We start from the raw sequence: 19,794 nt of genomic DNA, 5'->3' as shown, positions 1-19,794 counted from the left end.
TTTGTAGAGTTGCAACTTTAAATTCTAGAATTTTAGAGCTGGCAAAAATGTTAACTTACCCATATCTCTTATGCTTTACTTGTTCCTAGTATAATAAAATGCTCAAACATTAATGTTGGGAACAGAAGTAAGCATGCATGCCCTATGCTCATCTGTTTATAAAAGCTTTGTTGCTAGTTTGGTATATTTAGGGGCAAGGAGATTTGAACCAAGGCCTCTCTGAATCCAGATGCCAATGCAAGATTACTGACCCCATTGTTTTTCTTAGCTCTTTTTAACTTGAAAATTTAAAGACATTACTATAGTGAGAGCTAGCATATCTGCCATTTTGAATCTATCATTGCACGTTTTGGTTATAGTCTCCATGCAGACGACTTCTACCCTCTCTCTTAGCCAAACTTGGAGACAGGCACCACTCTTTCCCCACAGGGTCCTAGAAAGAAAATGCTATTTGAAGTTTAATATTTTAATGACCGTAGGATTTTCTTAGCCTTGTTCTCAAATTGCATTGTAGTACTTTTGCTTCTTAATTTCCAAGATCATTTCCCCAGTGACAGATCTCCCTTCTCCCCCAACCCCACTTTATTTCTGGGGTCTTCTTTTTTCCCCCACTCTAAATTTTGAAGCCATTTGATGAAAGAAAAGTCATGGCACATAACTGAGCCACCCAGTTAAAAAAAAGTTTTTGCATACTTAAAAGAAAATGTATTTTAGACTTCAGGAAAGCATATTTCAGAAAATTCAGAGAAATGATAGACATGATTATGTAGCTGAGACTAAAAAGTTAATAATATAAGGAACTAAAAATAAATTCTGCCTATGTAATTACAAATTATTCCAATATGTAAAAAGTGGATATGCCTATGTAACTAAGTGTTTGCTATACAGAGAGTTCTCTTTTAAATGATTTTTAAAGAATATATACAAAAGTTAGGGGATATTACTAAGTAAAAATATAAAGGTAGTCAAAGTTAAGACAAGAGAAGCATCTTTACATACATATATATGCAAGTATATATATATATATATATGATGAGGAAGGGAAAGGACCGCTGTTAGGAGATGGTAGTTTTATTAAGAAAAAATTACTCATCCTCTTTTGCTTCTTTCTTCTCTATCAAGAAAAATGATCATCAAAATATAATGGGTAGAATAAATGTGTTGTTGAAAAGATAACTGAAGCCATAGATAGTAGGAAAATTCTTAGCTGCTTAAAAGGAATTCAAATTTCCATACTCAAATTAATTGTACATGAGAGTACTGAAGAACTTGCAGAAGAGATTTTGTGGTGAAAAGGAGAGGGACCACAATATTAGAGATGGCTAGATTACCTGATTTTCCCCCAAAATGTAGATTCTGAAAGCCTCTGTGGAGTGGTAAATTTGATGTTTATTCCCAAATAATACTCTCAGATGACTTTCTAAATGAATGGTTTGTGATCCTGGGAAAAAAAGCAATAATCACTAGGTACCAGTATGAGTTCACTAAAAAAATCATGCCAAACTAATTTCTTATGTTCTTGTGCTTAATTTATTCTTTTTAAAAAAAGATTAAGACATTGGGGAAATGCTGAAGACATAGTATATCTTGATTTCAGTTAAGCATTTTCAAGTTATTGTGATGTCTTTATAGACAAAATAGCTTAATGTTGGCTGAATAGTAGTAGATGAAGGTAAATTTGAAGCAGGTTGGACAACCATAGCCCAAAGAACACTTGAGTGTAAGCTCCTTGAGGGCTAAAAATGTTTCATTTTCTTCTGTAGCCCCACAGTGTCTGGTATACCTTTAGACACTTAATAAATGCTTATTGAATTGAATTGCTTAACAAAGCATTGTCCACAGGGAGGCTGGGTTCCTAAAAGGGTAGGTTTAAGAGCTCAGGGGTAGCTGGCACTTTCAAAATGTTTTTTTTATCAGTAACATGAATGAAGACATAACAAGTATGATTACCAAATTTCCATAAAACTGGGAAATGTGAATATTTTGTTGGATGCCAGCAGCAAAGGTTTGAGGTTTAAAATAAGGTTGGAACAATGGCCTCAGACCAGAAAGGTGAAATTTAACCTTGATGAATACAAAAGCCTAGTTTAAAAAATATATATTTCCCAAGTACAAAATGTGGAAACCTGCATTTAATAGCTATTTTTGTGGGCAGGCACTAAAAGGATTTAGTTGCTTAACATTTTAATGTGACTGCTAAATAAATTATCACTTCATTGTAATCTTGGACCTTCCTGTCCCCTTTACTAACCAGTGCCCTTCTGAAGTGTTACATTCAGGTCAGGGTGGTTCATATTTCAAGAAAAATATTGACAAATTGGAGAATGTCCAGAGGAAAGGAATCCAGATTGGTGAAAAAACTGGAAAATGTCTATGAAGAACGATTGAAGGAACTTGAATAATATAGTTCAGAAAAGAAGAGGGGTGGGGGGAGACCTGAGGGAAGTGTGATCACTGCCTTCAGGCATTTGAAGGGCTATTATATAGAACACAGTAGGTAGATTCTATTTAGCTTAAGAGCACAGAACTGGAAGCAAGTACAGTAGGCTGAAGACTGGGTTTGGAAGCAAAGATTCTAAGGACATATGCTAGCTCTTTGACCTACTTAGCTGTAGTGAGTTCCCCATCACTTAAAGTCATCAAACACAAGTTAGATTGCTTTTTGTAAGACATATCATTATAAGGGTTCTTGTAGGAGGAGAAAAGCTAAAACAAAGGCCCTTCCTGTTCTAAGATCTTCCAGAGTGCAGATGTCCTTGAATACACTTAGTAAGAACTCAGTAAACAGGCTTGGTCAAGATGGCAGTTTAGAGATAGCAACAGTTCAGACCTCCATAAACCCTTCCTCACCAATCAAAAACACAATGCTTCAAGGGGACTGAAAACCAAATCTAACAACAGGACAGAGCGAGGGAACCCTCCTCCTGAACCCAACTTAACAGACTGATCTGAAAGCCTTGCTCATCAAACTCCAAGGGCAAAAGCTGCAACAAACTACAGACAACAACCTTGGCGGGAAGTTCAGCTCCTTTTCAGCTTCTACTGTCAGCTGAGGATGATCTGACTAATCTGATCAATCAGCAGAACAGAGAAGAAGCCCCTTGAAGACAGAACAGCCCAAACCCATGGATCTAGCACATAATGAGAGGAGAAAGACCACGGGGGTGTGTGGCGGGGGGAGAATATGAGTAAACAACAGAAAAAGAAATTACAATCAACAGCTTCTATCCAGGCAATGAACAAAGAGAAAAATGGAACACAGGAGTAACAAGGAACACCAAGCAAAAACACAGAAACTCCAGCAAATTGGACATAGGCTTTGGAAGAACTCAAAATATAATAAAAAAAAAAATTAAGAGAGGCTGAAGACAACTGCGAAAAGAGCTTAAAAAGTAAAATAAATCATCTGGAAACAGAAAATAGTGTCTTGAAAGCCAAAATTAATCAGCTTGAAAATGAGACCAAGGAGATGAAAGATGAGGCAAAGGAGATGAAAGATGACCTCCAAAGAAAATCAGACCAGAAGGAGAAGGATGACCAAAAAGCCTAGGGATGAAATTCAGTCTTTAAAAACTAGAATTCAACAACTAGAAGCAAACAACTTCACAAGGCAGCAGGAAACTATAAAACAAAATCAAAAGAATGAAAAAATTGAGGAAAATATGAAACACCTCATCCACAAAATAGAAGATCTAGAAAACAGGTCAAGGAGAGACAACCTCAGAATCATTGGACTACCAGAAGATCATGACAAAAGAAAAATCCTAGATGTCATTCTACAGGAAATTATCCAAAAAAACTGCCCCCACATTCTAGAGCAAGAGGGAAAAGTGGAAATGGAAAGAATCCACAGATTACCTCCTGTACTTAACTACCAAACCAAGGGAAAAAATTATTAAAGGCTGCTACAAAGAAGGCATTCAAAAACCATGGAACCATTTAGGATAACACAGGATCTGGCTACATCTACACTGAAGGACCAAAAGGCATGGAATATAATATTCCAGAAAGCAAGGGAACTAGGTCTACAACCAAGAACCAACTATCCAGCAAAATTGACTATATTCTTACAGGGGAAAGTATGGTCATTTAATAAAATATAAGACTTCCAAGCATTCATAAAGACCGGACTAGAACAGAAAATTTGATACCCAAACACAGAACTCAAGGGAATCACCAAAAGGTAATTAAGAAAGGGGAAAAAAAACCCAAAAAGCCCTTTTTTTAAGGTACCCAATAAGTTAAAATGATTTGTATCCCTACAAGAAAAGAGAATATTGGTAACTCTTAAAAATTGTTATTATCACCTGGGTAGCTAGAAGAATTATACTTAGAGGGAACAGTGACAAACTATATAGGATGAAATACCAAGACATATATATGTGTGTGTATTTGTGTGTGTGTGTGTATATATACACACACACACACATACATATGTATATATAACTAAAGGTAAAAAATAGATTAATACTAAGGGAAATGGGAAAAGAAACAAAATGAGGTAAATTTATATGTCATAAAGAAGCACATGGTGAGAGTGGGGGAGAACACCAATACACTGGAAGGGTAAAGAGATTGGAGATAGGAAATACTTAATTCTTACATGCATTGAAATTGACTCAAAGAGGGAAGAACAATCAGATCTATTGTGGAAGAGAATTGATTCACACCCTATAGAGAAGTAGAAGGGTAGCAAATGGACTGGTGGGGAGGGAAACAATATGAGGGAGGGGTAGGTTAAAAAGATGGTAAAGAAAATAAGAGGGGAATAAGAAGGGAGGGGGGGTAGAAAAGGAAGTAAAATAAGGGTGAGAATTAGGGGGACTGATTAAAAACAAAATACTTATGTAGAAAGAAATAGTGAAAGAAGAAAGGGCAGCAGGGTTAGGAGTGGAAATCAAAATGCTGGGAAATACACAGCTGGTAATCATAACTCTGAATGTGAATGGAATGGACTCACCCATAAAATGGAAGCAAATAGCAGAGTGGATTGGAAACCAATAATCCTACCATATGTTGTCTACAATAAACCATACATGAGGAAGGTAGACACGCACAGGGTAAAGGTATGCGAATATAGCAAAATCTATTGGGCAATAACTGAGAAAAAGAAGGCAGGAGTTGCAATCATAATATCTGACAAAGCCAAAGTAAAAAATAGACCTGATTAAAAGGGATAGGGAAGGTCCTGATAAAAGGCAGTATATACAGTGAGGAAATACCAGTACTCAACATGTATACACCAAGTGGCATAGCATCCACATTTCTAAAGGAGAAACTAGTGGAGCTCAAGGATAAAATAGATAGAAAAATTAAACTAGTAGGAAACATGAACTTTCCTCTATCAGATCTAGATAAATTAAATGAAAAAATAAATAAGAAACAGGTAAGAGAAGCAAATGAAATCTTAGAAAAATTAGAGTTAGTAGATATGTGGAAAAAATAGGGACAAAAAGGAATACACCTCCTTTTCAGCAGCACATGGTACATTCACAAAGATTGACCATGTACTAGGGCATAAAAAACATGGCAAACAAGTGCAAAAGAACAGAAATAACAAATGCAACCTTTTCAGATCACAATGCAATAAAAATAATAATTAGTAAGGGTACACTGAGAGGGAAATAAAAAATTAATTGGAAATTAAATAATACAATTCTCCAAAATTGGTTAAAGAACAAATCATAGAAACAATAATTTCATTGAAGAAAATGGCAATGATGAGACATCCTTTCAAAATCTATGGGATACAGCCAAAGCAGTACTTAGTGGGAAATTTATATCCTTGAGTTCATATATTAACAAATTAGGGAGGGCAGAGGTCAATGAATTGGGCATGCAAATTAAAAAACTAGAAAGTGAACAAATTAAAAATCCTCTGATAAAAAATAAATTAGAGATCCTAAAAATTAAAGGAGAAATCAATAAAATTGAAAGTAAAAGAACTATTGAATTAGTAAATAAGACTAGAAGTTGGTACTTTGAAAAAACAAATAAAATAGACAAAGTACTGGTCAATCTAATTTTAAAAAAAAGAAAGAAGAAAACCAAATTAACAGGATCAAAGATGAAAACAGACCTCACCTCTAATGAAGAGGAAATTAAGGCAATCATTAAAAACTTTTGCCCAATTATATGGCAATTTAGGTGATATGGATGAATACTTACAAGACAAACATGGGAACTATATGAGCACAACTACAAAACACTTTCCACACAATTAAAACTAGATCTAAATAATTGGAAAAACATTAATTGCTCATGGGTAGGATGAGCTAACAGAATAAAAATGACAATCCTACCCAAACTAATTTACCTATTTAGTACCATACCCATCGAACTACCAAGTAACCTTTTTACTGAATTAGAAAAAAAACATAACAAAGTTCATTTGGAAGAACAAAAAAATCAAGGATATCCAGGAAAGTAATGAAAAAAAATGTGAAGGAAGGTGGCCTAGCAGTACCAGACCTCAAACTATATTATAAAGCAGTGGTCATCAAAACAATATGGTACTGGCTGAGAGATGGAAAGGAGGATCAGTGGAATAGACTTCGGTAAGTGACCTCAACAAGACAGTCTATGATAAGCCCAAAGATTCCAGTTTTGGGGACAAGAACCCACTATTTGATAAAGACTGCTGGGAAAATTCAAAGACAGTATGGGAGAGATTGGGTTTCAATCAACATCACTCCCTACACTAAGATAAACTCAGAATAGATGAATGACTTGAATATAAAGAAGGAAACTATAAGTAAATTAGATGAACACAGAATAGTGTATGTGTAAGATCTTTGGGAAATGTAAAGGTCTGAGTAGGGCGGAGTCGTTTTAAAATTCACAGAAAGGAAAGATTTTAAGACCAAGCAAGAGTTAGAAAAAATTATAAAATGTAAAATAATTTTGATTACATTAAAATTAAAAGTTTTTGTACAAACAAAACCAATGCAACCAAAATTGGAAGGGAAGCAACAAATTGGGAAAAAAAATCTTCATAACAAAAAACTCTGACAAAAGTCTAATTACTCAAATTTATAAAGAGCTAAATCAATTGTACAAAAAATCAAATTGTTCCCCAATTGATAAATGGGGCAAGGGACATGAATAGACAATTTTCAGAAAAAGAAATTAAAACTATTAATAAGCACATGAAAAAGTGTTCTAAATCTTATAATCAGAGAGATGCAGATCAAAACAACTCTGAGGTACCACTTCACACCTATCGGATTGGTTAACATGACAGCAAAGGAAAGTAATGAATGTTGGAGGGGAGGTGTCAAAGTCGGGGCATTAATGCAGTTGTGGTGGAGTTGTGAATTGATCCAACCATTCTGAAAGGCAATTTGAAACTAGCCCAAAGGGCACTAAAAGACTGTCTGTCCTTTGATCCAGCCATAGCACTGCTGGGTATGTACCCCAAAGAGATCATAAGGAAAAAGACTTGTACAAAAATATTCATAGCTGCGCTCTTTGTGGTGGCAAAAAATTGGAAAATGAGGGGATGTCCTCCAATTGGGGAATGGCTGAACAAATTGTGGTATATGCTGGTGATGGAATACTATTGTGCTCAAAGGAATAATGAACTGGAGGAATTCCACGTGAACTGGAATGACCTCCAGGAATTGATACAGAGTGAAAGGAGCAGAACCAGGAGAACATTGTACACAGAGACTGATACACTGTGGCACAAACGAATGTAATGGATTTCTCCATTAGTGGTAATGCAGTGATCCTGAACAACCTGGAGGGATCTGCGAAAAAGAACGCTATCCACATCCAGAGGAAACACTATGGGAATAGAAAAACAGAAGAAAAACAACTGCTTGTTTACATGGGCTGAGGGGGATATGATTGGGGATGTAGACTCGTAGACTCTAAATGAACATCCTAATGCAAACTCCAACAACATGAAAATAGGTTTTGATCAAGGACACGTGTAAAACCCAGTGGAATTGTGCGCTGGCTACGGCAAGGGGTGGGGAGAGGGGAGGGAAGGAATGTGATTCTTGTAATCAAGAAAAAATGTTCTAAATTGACTAATTAAAATTTTCAAAAAAAAAAACTCAGTAAAGATGTATTGTTCAGATTGTATTTGAAATGTAAAAGTGGAAGAAATCTTGAAGTAGCAGCAGCTAAATGGAATTTTAATTATTACTAAAAATTGTTAAGAGGTTCATTTCAGTAAGAAAAAGAAAATTTAGACTCAGTTCATCTTCAGTTTCTTTTGTTCTTATGAGAGAGATCTGCCAGACTTGTTTTTTAAAGGAAAACTTCTAGTATTTTCAACCTTCATTTTGCTCCTGGCTGCGCTTCTGACGTTTTGGATTTCAACATCTTGCTTCATCTGCAGTCTCACCCTGGAACTCCATTATCCCCAGATGGTGGGACCTTCCTACCCTGGAACATCCCTCTGCTCTACTGACCCCTTCTCCCATTAGTGGGGCCTCCATTTTGTGGAAGGGCCATGTATAGCCAAGCTTCATTCCGCTCCTGACTGTGCTTCAGACTTTCTTTTCTTCGCCTTCCCATCCTGTTGCTTTCTAGTTCCCTTTTGTGCATTGCTTGCCCCATGAGACTGTAAATTCCTTGAGGGCTGGGATTATCTTTCTTTTTTGTGTTTGCATCCATCATGCCTAGGATAGTGCCTGGAACCCAGTAAGCATTAATAAAGGCTTGGTCCTTGCCTGTCTTCATAATAGTCCCAAGGGTAAGTAAGTGTAAGGTGTGCTATTGGAGCCAGGTGCTGGATGATAGGATTAGGGCATGGGAGATATATGGGGAATGAAATAGTATATTAGTAGTAAAAGATTAAAAAGTGATCATTTGTAGTGAATTTTGAAGAGTCAATTGTTCTGAAGACAGCTTTAATAGTTAACTGGGACATTATCTATCTCTGGATCCCATTTTTGGTGTCAGCAAATACACATCCCTAAGGATCCCATTCCTAGCAAGCCTCCTGAAAGAGCTGGGCTCCATAGACCAGACCAGCCAGTGGGTCCGGTTCCCAAAGTTGTGACTTGTTCAGTCAGACTTACGCACTGACATATGCCAGGCTGGCCATAGCCGGCCAGGTATGTATATTGAAAGGTAGTTTCAAATGGAAAACAAAGCTGATTTCAGTGGCTACTACTATCCCGATTAAAGTTGTGTGTTTTACCTCCTTTTACAGCTGAAAACAAGTCACCTCCTCGTCCGTGCGGCTTGAATCATTCTGATTCTCTCAGTAGAAGTGACCGGATTGATGCTGTGACCCCAGCTCTAGGGAATAGCAACAATCAGCTTAATTCATCTTTTCTTCAAGTGTACGTTCCTGATTACTCAGTGAGAGCCCTCTCAGACATTCAGTTTGTGAAGGTAGGAGAAGAGTGACCTGTCTTAAGAAGCAAAAACTTAGCAGAAAACTTGTTTGTGGGAACCCGTGCCCTGATCTGCTGACACAATGTGCTGGTTGTTTACCTTTCCCACGATAACCAGAGTTGGCAAAGGAAATGTCCATTTTGTGATTTCAGGAGTTGGTTCATTTCAATAAGGGTCTATTGAACGTGAGTCCAGAGCTGTGACCTGCAGGACAAAGACTGGACCAGGAGTGCTGCCTCTCTGGCATCGTATGCTTGTGTGTGTCAGGGTGTGTCTTTTGGGCCCAGGGAGCAGAGGAGGATGAAGGCCAGAATGGACTGCTTCCTGCGTGCTCCTGTGTTTTCCTTTGTTTGTTTGATTTGTGTCCTCCTGACATAGCTCTGGAAGCAGTATGTTGAAAGGGGTAGGTAGGAGTAGAGAAAATACTAGTTCTTTGGGGAACTGGATAGGACTACATCTTCCAAAGAGGGGTAGGGAAAGCGCCACTTCTCTCCTGTTAAATCAAGATTGGACAGAAATTTCCTGGGCCTTCTATTAAATACATGAAATGATTTTGTCTAGAGAAAAGTCAGCCTTCTCTGATATAATTAGGCTTTTCTCCCTTTTCTTCACAATCCTACAGCCAATTTTTAAATAGGATGTATTACCTTGGGCAAATGGCCCAAATGGTTTCCACCAAATTTTCTAAGAGAAACTCTATAGAAGGGACTATAAAGGAAATTAGAGAGAGACTATGATGCCCCTGAATTTACATAGAGGATATTGCTATGCTTTTTGACAAAATCAGGAAGAATTCTGCATCCAGGAGTATTTGTTTATCCCATGTCAGGAGTCATTCTTCCTCCTGTGTGTTCTGCTTATATTTCCTCAAGGTGGCATTTCCTCACCGCAGGCTATCTAATCTATATCTGTCTAGAGTGTTTTAGGATGCCTAGGAACTTACATTTAAAATTATGGGACCTTAGTGATGATTTTTAATACGGAAGCATTGAGGCACCTGACCATCGTAACATTTTCCCTAAAGGGCAGCCGCCCGCTTTTCTCCTAGGGAGCCACTCTGGGGCCAGACCAGAAAGAGAGACTCTTCCAGGGTGGGCCAGAGGAGCCGAGAGCCTTATCTGATGTGTTAGACGAGTTAGTGCATTTTTTCTTTCCTCTTGATTTTTGTTTCTATTCCATCTTCCCTGTTTGTCCTAGATCACAAGACAGCAGTACCAAAATGCCTTGATGGCATCCCGGATGGACAAAACTCCTCAGTCTTCAGACAGTGAAACCACTAAAATTGAACTGACTCTTACGGAGCTGCATGATGGGTTGCCAGATGAAACGGCTAACCTGCTCAATGAACAGAATTGTGTGACTCACAGTAAGGCCAATCACAGTCTACATAGTGAAGGCGCCATCTAGGACTTGTTCCCAGTCCCTCTAGCCCTGGATTGTCATTGTCTGAAGCAGTGCTCTGCCACGTCGCTGCTCTCCTCGGTCTCCTTAGCAGGACCCCCTCTGGCCCTTCTCCCCGTCTGACTGCAAGTCCCCTTAGTATGTGCTCCTACGCCATGCTGCCTCCTGCACCATTCTGAGACCAAAGACTTTGCGCCCTTCCTGGGAACAGCAGAGGAAGCAATGCGAGGGATGGCGCGGGAGGCAAAGACACAGAGCCCCCCGCCCAGAAACAGCGAGCTGGATTCCAGACATGTGCTTCCTCCTGCTCCAATAGAATCATGTTTATTTTTCCGGCCAGACCTTTTATCCTGGTTCATTTGCCTCCTTCTTAGATAAGCATGAAGAAGTTTAAAATTGTTGCAATTTATTTTTTCAAGAGATCATGTTTTTAAAAGTCTTTTGCAGAGTTTTAAATTGTTCTTGTTCTGTCTGAACTCTGCTGTGATCCCATGAACTGATCCTGACTTGGTGGATTTTGCCCCTCCACCCCAATGGTCTCTGGTTTTTCCCAGCAGCCTCCTGGATAGGCAGCACCATCATTCCTATGCGAGTCCCTCTCTGCCCTGAAGGACACAGTGAAGAAACCTGGGGTCGATGTAAGCGCCACAGGACCTACCGAGTTCGCTATTATGCGGGAGAGGTTCAGAGAGCAGTCTGCTGACCATGGGGGATTTGACAGTTAGCTGGGCCTCTTTCCCTCAGGAAGTCTTAGAATTTGATTTGAAAACGTGGTTTTGTTCCCACACCGGGGAATTTTAACAACAAAATATGTTTTATTGAATTTTAAACTTGTTGGATAATAGAACAATGGGCCTGGGGAATATTCAGCCTCTCCGACTGGTGTTCAGCCTAAGCAGGGATCTCAGGTTCAGGTCAGCCTTCCTCCCAACCCTGGGGCGTCCCTTCTCTGAAGGAGAAGGGGAGAGGACAAGGAGACCACCCACTCGTTCCTCAGCTTTAAAGAGCTCTAAGTCCAGTTCCCCAAACCTCATTGTTGTTCATCCAAGATGCTGCTATACTGATGCCAAAAGGAAATCTTCTCTGGGGCTTTTCAAAAGAAATATGAGATGGACTCCAAGGCTCCTCCCCTCCACATTGAAATCTAACGGTCTGGGAAGGCATTTCCACTGCAGGTTGTGTTCCTCGAGATGCAGTATGGGAGCCTCGGTTTCTAGGGGGTGGGGACTCACTGGGGACTTTCAGGGAAACCGCTCTTCCCTTTCCCCTTCTTTCCCTCTTCTTGTTTTTAGATGGCGTTTGGTGGCCGGGTTGCGGAGAGCCGCCGGCGCTCCAGGCAGCAATGCCATCTGGGTTGGGTGGTCTGCAGAGCTGTGGGACAGGACAAGCTGGGCCCCGTATGGGCTTCCAGAAACCAAATATGTGTTATGGCCAGTATATGTATGTTGCTCTTTATTTAATACCAAAAGCCGTCATCTGTTGTCAAATTAAGGCCAATAGCCATTGCTTGACTGCTCAGACTTTCCACTTGTCCACCTTTGGAGTGTTAGCTTAAGGGAAACGTGCCTTCCAATGGCAGTATTCTTATATTGAAACGAACCGACATTGGCCATGGCTTTCATATTGACTTTCAGTACATATTGCATCCAGACACTAGCAAACTATGTAGCATTTCCTTCTTTCCTTGTCTTTTGGATCTGAGTGAGCTCCAAGTCTGTTTACCCTCAATTTGTGTGTGTGTGTGTGTGTGTGTGTGTGTGTGTGTGTGTGTGTGTTGGGGGGCAGGAGGGGAGTTAAAAGTCTTCTCTCTCCCCTCAGGATCTTTCTATTCATTTGGGTTCTAAATGGCCCCTAGCTGGTATTATTGGACTCATCTTTTATGTGAGGGAATGGGAGGAGGAAGAGCCGTGGCTTTCTGAGAAGATGCATTATTTCGGCCCCAAAATGTGACAGGAAGTTGATGAACTCGTCCCAGTGGAAGGACTTGGTGTTCTCACAGGATTCTCTTCACTGGCATGGATGATATCCCTTAGAGAAAGGTTTAGATCATACTGGGTAAAAGGAAGGATATGAAGCCTCCCCGAGGGGCCAGTGGGCTATTTCAGATGAAAAGGGATGAGGAACATCATAGCAAATTGCATCCTAGACAAAAGATTTCCAATTTTGTGATGGGCACTTAATAGGCTCTGAATGAAGCAGTCTGTTATTGTGAAGAGAAGGAATTGGGATAGGCTCCTGGGAATGTCCTTCAATGGAATTGGCCTGAATTTCAACATAGAATACCCTGTTGGTCTTGGGAGGCCCCTGATCTTTGGGCTCTACCCAACATCCTAGAGTTTTCAAAGTTCTTTAGCCCACCCTCATCCTAATCTGCTTCCATCTTTCCAAATACAGCCCCACACACAGCTTCTAGGCATCATTTCCTAGAGGAAAGCTTAACATGTTAATGACCAGAAGAGGGTCCTTTTTCCTAGGGTCTGGTGGTCTTGCTCTTATCTCTCATCAGAGCTATCTATTCGTTGGGGTGGATTGGGAGAGACTCGACAGTATTGTGAGATATTGGGGAACAGGCTAAAATAATTTCCTGTTCTCTTAATTTTGGGCCCAGGATAGCTAAATCCCTTTGTTGTCTCACTTTTATTCAATGGCTTTTTGAAGAATGTTCTTGTATGGAGGAACTCATGGTCAGGAAGTGAAGTCCTTAGTAGAAATTTTACCCTAGATCTTTGCACATATTCATTTTCTGGAAATGAAAGCCAACACTAAGTGATAAATATTAATATAAAAAGCAGGTAATTGTAATTTCTTTTTGGTTTTTGAAAATATTTTTATACTGAAAATTAAATATGTGAATACTTCCAATGTTCTAGGGATTTTGAACACTCCAGACAATATTAAGATTCTGATTGCTCAAACTTCCCATTCTGGCCTCATTTCTCTTTGGGAATTGATACCATTACCCCTCAGATTCATGCAGAGCAGAACCATAAAGCAGAATTGAATTCTTTACAAATTTGCTAATTCATGCCTTTCCTGGGACTGTATTATTTTGGCTTAAGACTTTTTCCTTTAATTTCTCCTGGGCATTTGTCAACATAGATCCAACCAAACAACCAAAAAGAAAGTGGGGATAGTGTTAGTAACTAATGTTAAGAATGTCTTGGAATAATTAATTATTCCTGAATTATTTAATCGAGTTATAGTCTGCTAAGCAGAATAGAAAGCAGATTGGCTTTATGAGCTATGCCTCCGGACCCTAAAATTCCAGTGGACAGGCATGTTATTGCCCCAGGTCAGGAATTATAAGCTAAACTTAGGTACAATAGAAGCTCTTGAAATAGGGAGGCCTAAGAGAAGGAACAGGTTGGGAGCCAGAGCAAAAAAAATGTGGTGGGACCAAGTCTTAAAAGGTGATGATTGTCTTGCAACATGCATAAGTTCTTTGCACCTAATGGCCCAGCATTCTCAGTCTGAAAATATAATTGTTAAAATACAAGATTTTCTCTTTGACCCAGCAGACAAAGCATTTGGCAAACATTTCTCAAGACAAGAATTTTAATCTATCTGGAAACCAAAAAGCCCCTCTCCAATTCCACATCAGTCCTTGACTCCTGAAGTTCATGGCTCACTAAGACCTATAGTAGCATTGTTTGGACAGGCAGCTGTGGTTAGGTACAGGAAGGTAGGCATTGTTGGAGCTGGCAGTAGAGTCCCCAAGTCTTATTGGTCGTTTTGTCATTCACATGTTTACCAGAAGGACAATCCCAACTAGACTTGCTCCCTGGGCAGGCAGTGGAGATGCCTTGGAATGTCTGGCATGGAAAGAGCTTCACTCTTTCCCCAGTGACTGAGAATGGAAAGGTTGATGGAAGTACATTTAGAGCATTGCCCAGGTTGGTCTTATTTCCTAAATGAATTTTTAATTGGAACAATAATCCCCTTCTCTGCTCCAATCAGTGCCAGAGAATGATTCTTCTTAAATGCAATTATTTAAGGAAATACAGGGATAGTCATATGTGCCTTGGAGGTGGGTGTTCTGTGTGTGTATGTGTGTGTGCATGAGAGAGAGAGAGATGAATGGAATGACTGAATGTTTGTGTGTTTGGGCACAAATATTTGCCTGATGTGCCGTGCTGGGTGACCCTGGATTCTCCTCGACTAGTGTAGTACGATTTCCAAGCCTTCTGATTCATTACTAAGAAACCCTGCTGTCTTGAACTTTTTACTAACCCATTAAGCTCGGGGTTGGCAAGCCTCTCTCCATTTGGTTTTACCCATTCATCTAACTGTCTCTTTCCCGATTTTGGGGTTTGGGTTAAACTGGGGGACATTTGGGGCGTGTTGTAAGGTCACAACATGGACAGGAAGGAGATGCACAGTCAGATTTGTTTTACTTCATCAGTCAGTGCATCCTACTTGGATGGACTCCTCATACCTCAGATCTAACTCCTTGTTTTAATCACCATTTCCATTCTCTTCAGCAAAGCTGATGTGGGAGCTCAGTTTAGAACAATCTTCCCAATTAAAGTTGTTCCGTACCCTTCCTTTTGAGGAGTGAACGTTATCTTCCTGCCAAGCCTACATTAGGAAGCTACTGAGGTCTCATTCCAGGGGTCACCTTTCCTTTCCTTCAGAGAGGCGTCCCACGTCTGTACGCCATCTTCTCTGAGGCCGGGTATGGAAGGAAAGAAACTAGGTGTGCAGCTTTGGTGCGGTCTAGACTTCTGTTTGGAAGGAGGGACAGGGAGGAAGAAATGTCAGATGCCCTCCAGCTGCCTTTCTCCCTCCGAGTCCATCTGCCTCAAGGTTTGCTTCCCACAGAACCTCTGCCAGCCATCATTCCAGACCGACAGCGCTTGTCTGTCGGCCGAGACCGGGCAGCTGGGCTTCTGGAGCTGGTCTCCAAGAGGAGGCATTACCTCACGGTGGCTTTGTCCAGGGAGAAAACGTGGCTGCAGGGCTTGGACCGTCTCCTTCCTTCTCTCTCCTCCGGGGATCTCCGCTCTCTGGAACAGCAACTCGGGTGCGCTCTGGCCTAAGCCGGAGCTGCCTCCATGATAAGAGTTGTGTCTTAATTATCAGCTGGGAAGTAAGGCCGAGGTGTACGGAACCATTAGGAAAACAAAGTCCATCATTTGAGCCAGCTGATGGTTGTTCGCGCACAGAGCTCCCTACCACTTCCCAGGCCGGAGTCCTAGCGCAAAGCATTGTGGTCAATCCGTAGGACATGCAGGGAGTGCCTGGGATGGGCCCCTTTCTGGAACTGGCCCAACTGAATTTATTGGGGAATTCTACAGACCCTAATTCTTACCAATCCTCCCAAGAATCTGTCAAAAGGGCATCGTGACTGAGTAATGCCAGGAAGGGGAGGGGCAGAGGTGGCGGTAGGGGATCGTGGGGGCAGGGGAGGCCCGGGGTACCACTGTGGGAGGCTAGGGGCACAGGCAGTCCCGCCCTCCAGAGCCGGGTTAGTCCTCTGGGTCCCCTGGAGAGCGCCGTGTGCCGGCTTCATCTTCATCTTCAGATGCCGTCGGTGCCCCGTGCCGAGGCCCCATGTGGAGGGGGTCAGGCGCTGCCTGGTCAGAGTGGAGTGATGACTTCTCATTCCTGGAATCCTTTGAATCCTCACCTACATAGGCTTTATTTTATATTATTATTATTTATTATCATGTAAATACATCCTTCCCGTTTTCTTGCACAATCTAAGATAAGAAATCCTATCTGCTTAGAGCTCCTACACATCAGGTCTAGGATCCTGCCATCTCCATAGACGGGAAGGGAAGTCATACGCTCATTCTGCCCTCCTCAACTTGGCCCCGGGCCCTTGGGCCCTTCCTCCTAGGGACAAAGGCTGAGGATGGAGACTAGGCCTTGACCCCCGGCTCTTCACTTGCCTCATGAGGAGGCCTTAAGAGTGATTGGTAGAAATCTTTTGGAGAAGTAGGGGATTCTCTCCCACTGGCCAGGAGACTCCTGGGTGCCTCTCCCCTTGCTGCAGAGACAGCGGTGGCTCAGGGTACGGGGAAGAACAAAATTCTGTGCTTTCCTCCTTCCCATTCAGGGAGCTGCTCTTGGATTTAGGTCTCTCAGACCCCAAACTTAAAGCACCTCAGCACACTGTTAGGGCTACTTTCAGAGACTGGGGGTGGGGAGCGATAAACTGAGGTTCAGGGGAAGAAACTCTGAAATCAGCCCGGAACAAGAGAAGAAGGATGGAGAGGGAGAACAAATTGTGATGCTTTAGTCAATCGATAACCAACAAGCCTAGGCCCTGGGGATACTGGCAGCTTCAAAGATGGCACATCAGGCAAGCTCTGCTTCAACCCTCTTGACCGTGCTGGACAAGCTTACCTTTAATTTCCTCTGCCGAGGCCCCCCAAATTGGAATGGCCTCCATTCCCCAACCTCAGATTGCGGAATCTGTCTGGATCACGGAAGCTGCCTTGTCCCATCTGAGATCTTAAAATGCCTTTTTCTTTTATTTTGAGGTACCCATTTTCCAACACAGTGACCATCCTCTCGTCAGCTCAGGGTGGCCAATGTAGGCTGCCTTGGCCTTTGGAAAGGACCCTCGTTAGGGTCTGATTTTCATACTCTGGTCTTTGTTCATTGTATCATAGTGTACATTATGTGCTTTTCTGAGATGGAGTCTTCTGAATCCAGTATTTGGGGCTGTATCCATAAACCCGACTAAGCACAATGACAGTGGTGGATGATGTGTATACATTTCATAAGCTGATTGTCATAATGAATGCATTTTATAATTCAAATGATGATGTAGATTTACAATCTCTCCTATTTATTTTGTATGGATTTATTTGTATATTTTGTGATTTGTTTAAAAAAGGGTTTTATTCTTTTTAGATAAAATGGTGATTTTTCTGTTCAATTTTCCGGTGGCTGTGTTGTTCCCTGTTCCAAAGGATGCTCAAACCATGTATTTTTCACTCCAGCTCCTCTCCGTGCTCTGAATGCAGCCCTGGACAAACAGAAGCTTTCCTGCTGGCCAGTCAGCTGGGCAATTTCTTTCAAGATACGGGCACCCTCCAACTGAGCTGAAAGGGCTTCCTGGCTCCATGTCTGGGGAATGTCCTTCCAGGATAGTGTTTCCCTTCTCTTGGGTTCTAGAGTCCATCCTCCTCTCTTCCTCTCCCCCCAGCAAACTAACATGGACACTGTGGCTCTACTGGAGCTTCTCAAAGTTCTACAAAACACACAGCTCTACTGAGCCATTTTATATCCTGAGCAAAGCATCTAACTGCCTACGAGCCACAGATAATTTTCAGGCCGTGCCCTTGGGCCCGAATGGGTTGGCAGACCTGGCTCGGAATGTCCTCCTCCCTCTCTCCAAACCACCTGTGCCCAGGGCAGAGGAAGGAAGAAGGCCGGATGAAGGCACGGACCTTGAAGCTCACTTGCTGAATTAGAAGCCATCCAGGTCGGGGCGGCAGCAGGTGATGGATGGTGGGGGGAACCCCCAAATACTTTGGGAAATCAACATAGTAAGTGGTTCCCCGAGTCTTCAGCCCATGTGGTCTTCACGATCCTCGTGGGTCTGTCGTGTTGTCTGACCACATCTCCTCCTTTGATCTTTCCTTTTCTTATGCCCTCATTGCTCGCTGAAGGGGTTTTCTTGTCTGTTCCTTCAACAGCCCCCATGAGCCTGACTGTGTCTGAGGTTTCCAATAGCCTTCTCCCTAAGAATCCAGCTGCTTGTTGCCCAGGCCTCTCTTTGCAGCCCGCTGCATTTGATTTCTGTTTGTCCTGTGGTTGGAGCCCTCTTCTTAATGAAGAGCTAGTGGCCTTGCCTCCCCTTTGATCAGCCCGCACCCCAGCTTTGCCCCCATTTGCTTTATCGGGAAGCAGGCTTGCGCACCAACATCTTCTCTGAAGGTTATCTGTTGTCCGCTCTCCTTTTTCACGGTGAACCTGCCCCCTCTGGCCGGTGCTTTCCCAGTCATTTGCTTTGTCTGGTTCCAAGACTGACTCAGGAAAAGTGTCGAGGAAAATGGTGGAAGTAATTTCTTAACTGTGAGGACAACTACTTTGATGCCTGCGATGTCCCTTTGCATCCAGGGGTGCACACGGTTGTCAGTTCCTTTCTAAGCTTTATTGTGTGCTTGGGGGAGGAGGGGATACAAAGTTGGTTCGGTCGGCCAGACGCCCTCCCAGCACATCTCTTCATCTCAGCATGTCTAATGATGGAATCCAAATCAATCAAAAGATTCTTTGGGGAAAGTGATTGGAGCAAAAAGATTGACTTGAGTTGGTTTCTGGAAACTGTCCTTTTATACTTTTTGAAAGGTATTGACTTTAATAAAGAGATGATTCCTAATTAAAGCCGAAAACAATTGAATTATGTTGAATGGCTAATAAATACTTTTGCTTTCTTTGTATCCTGGTTTCATCATTTTCCTCCAACAGGACTTCCACAAACATTGTTTTCTGTCTGCCTTCACTTTCCGATCACCTTGGAGGCTCAGTGGGCTCAGTGCATGGGCAGGATTCTTCCTGTTTGCAGCCCAGAGAACAGAACTATCCAGGAAAGGCCAGGACATGTGAAAAAGCAAGGCTACATAGTGAGGGTCTAATAGCTGACCGTGTCCAAAGCAGGATCGTGGAGCCCAGAGACTGAAGTTTTGAGGAAATGCGAGAGGCAACTCTCTAAGCAGTGGCCCGAGGTTTATTAGCTTCAGAGAGGAGCGCTGGAATCTGGCTCCGTCATGCACTGTCACCAGAGAAAATAAGGGCCTCAATGCCTGGCTTTATGAAACGGAAATAACCATTTGTAGTGAGTACTTATCCATGGGCCAGCATGACAGCTAGGCAGTTAGGTTACACAGAACCAGATTTCTTCTTGTGATCCATTATGAGGGATTGGAGTTGGAGAAGTGGAAGAAAATGGTGATGGAAATCTTAAGATGGAACTACTGGGGGACAGTGAGGTAACAGAGTGCAGGCCTGGAGTGAGGAGGCCCTGGGTTCAAATGTGACTCCACATACTTCCTAGTTGTGTGGCCTTGGGCAAACCACTTA

General features: G+C 41.9%; 1 protein-coding gene across 3 annotated transcripts in view; it reads left to right on the top strand.

The window, feature by feature from the left end:
- Positions 1 to 19,154, top strand: part of CNNM2 (cyclin and CBS domain divalent metal cation transport mediator 2) — a 182,733-nt gene extending 163,579 nt beyond the window's left edge. For all 3 annotated transcript variants that reach the window (XM_016425392.2, XM_001369115.4, XM_001369087.4), the window contains 2 exons: positions 9,170 to 9,354; positions 10,555 to 19,154. In XM_016425392.2, the coding sequence (XP_016280878.1) occupies positions 9,170 to 9,354; positions 10,555 to 10,764 (395 nt within the window). In that variant the 3' untranslated portion in view covers positions 10,765 to 19,154. The remainder of the gene's footprint in view (positions 1 to 9,169; positions 9,355 to 10,554) is intronic.
- Positions 19,155 to 19,794: the final 640 nt, after the last annotated feature.

The sequence above is a fragment of the Monodelphis domestica genome, chromosome 1 (genome assembly GCF_027887165.1).
Source record: "Monodelphis domestica isolate mMonDom1 chromosome 1, mMonDom1.pri, whole genome shotgun sequence".
Classification (NCBI taxonomy): domain Eukaryota; kingdom Metazoa; phylum Chordata; class Mammalia; order Didelphimorphia; family Didelphidae; genus Monodelphis; species Monodelphis domestica.
The sequence above is the reverse complement of the archived record's forward strand: the minus strand, read 5'-3'. Positions and strand labels throughout refer to the sequence as shown.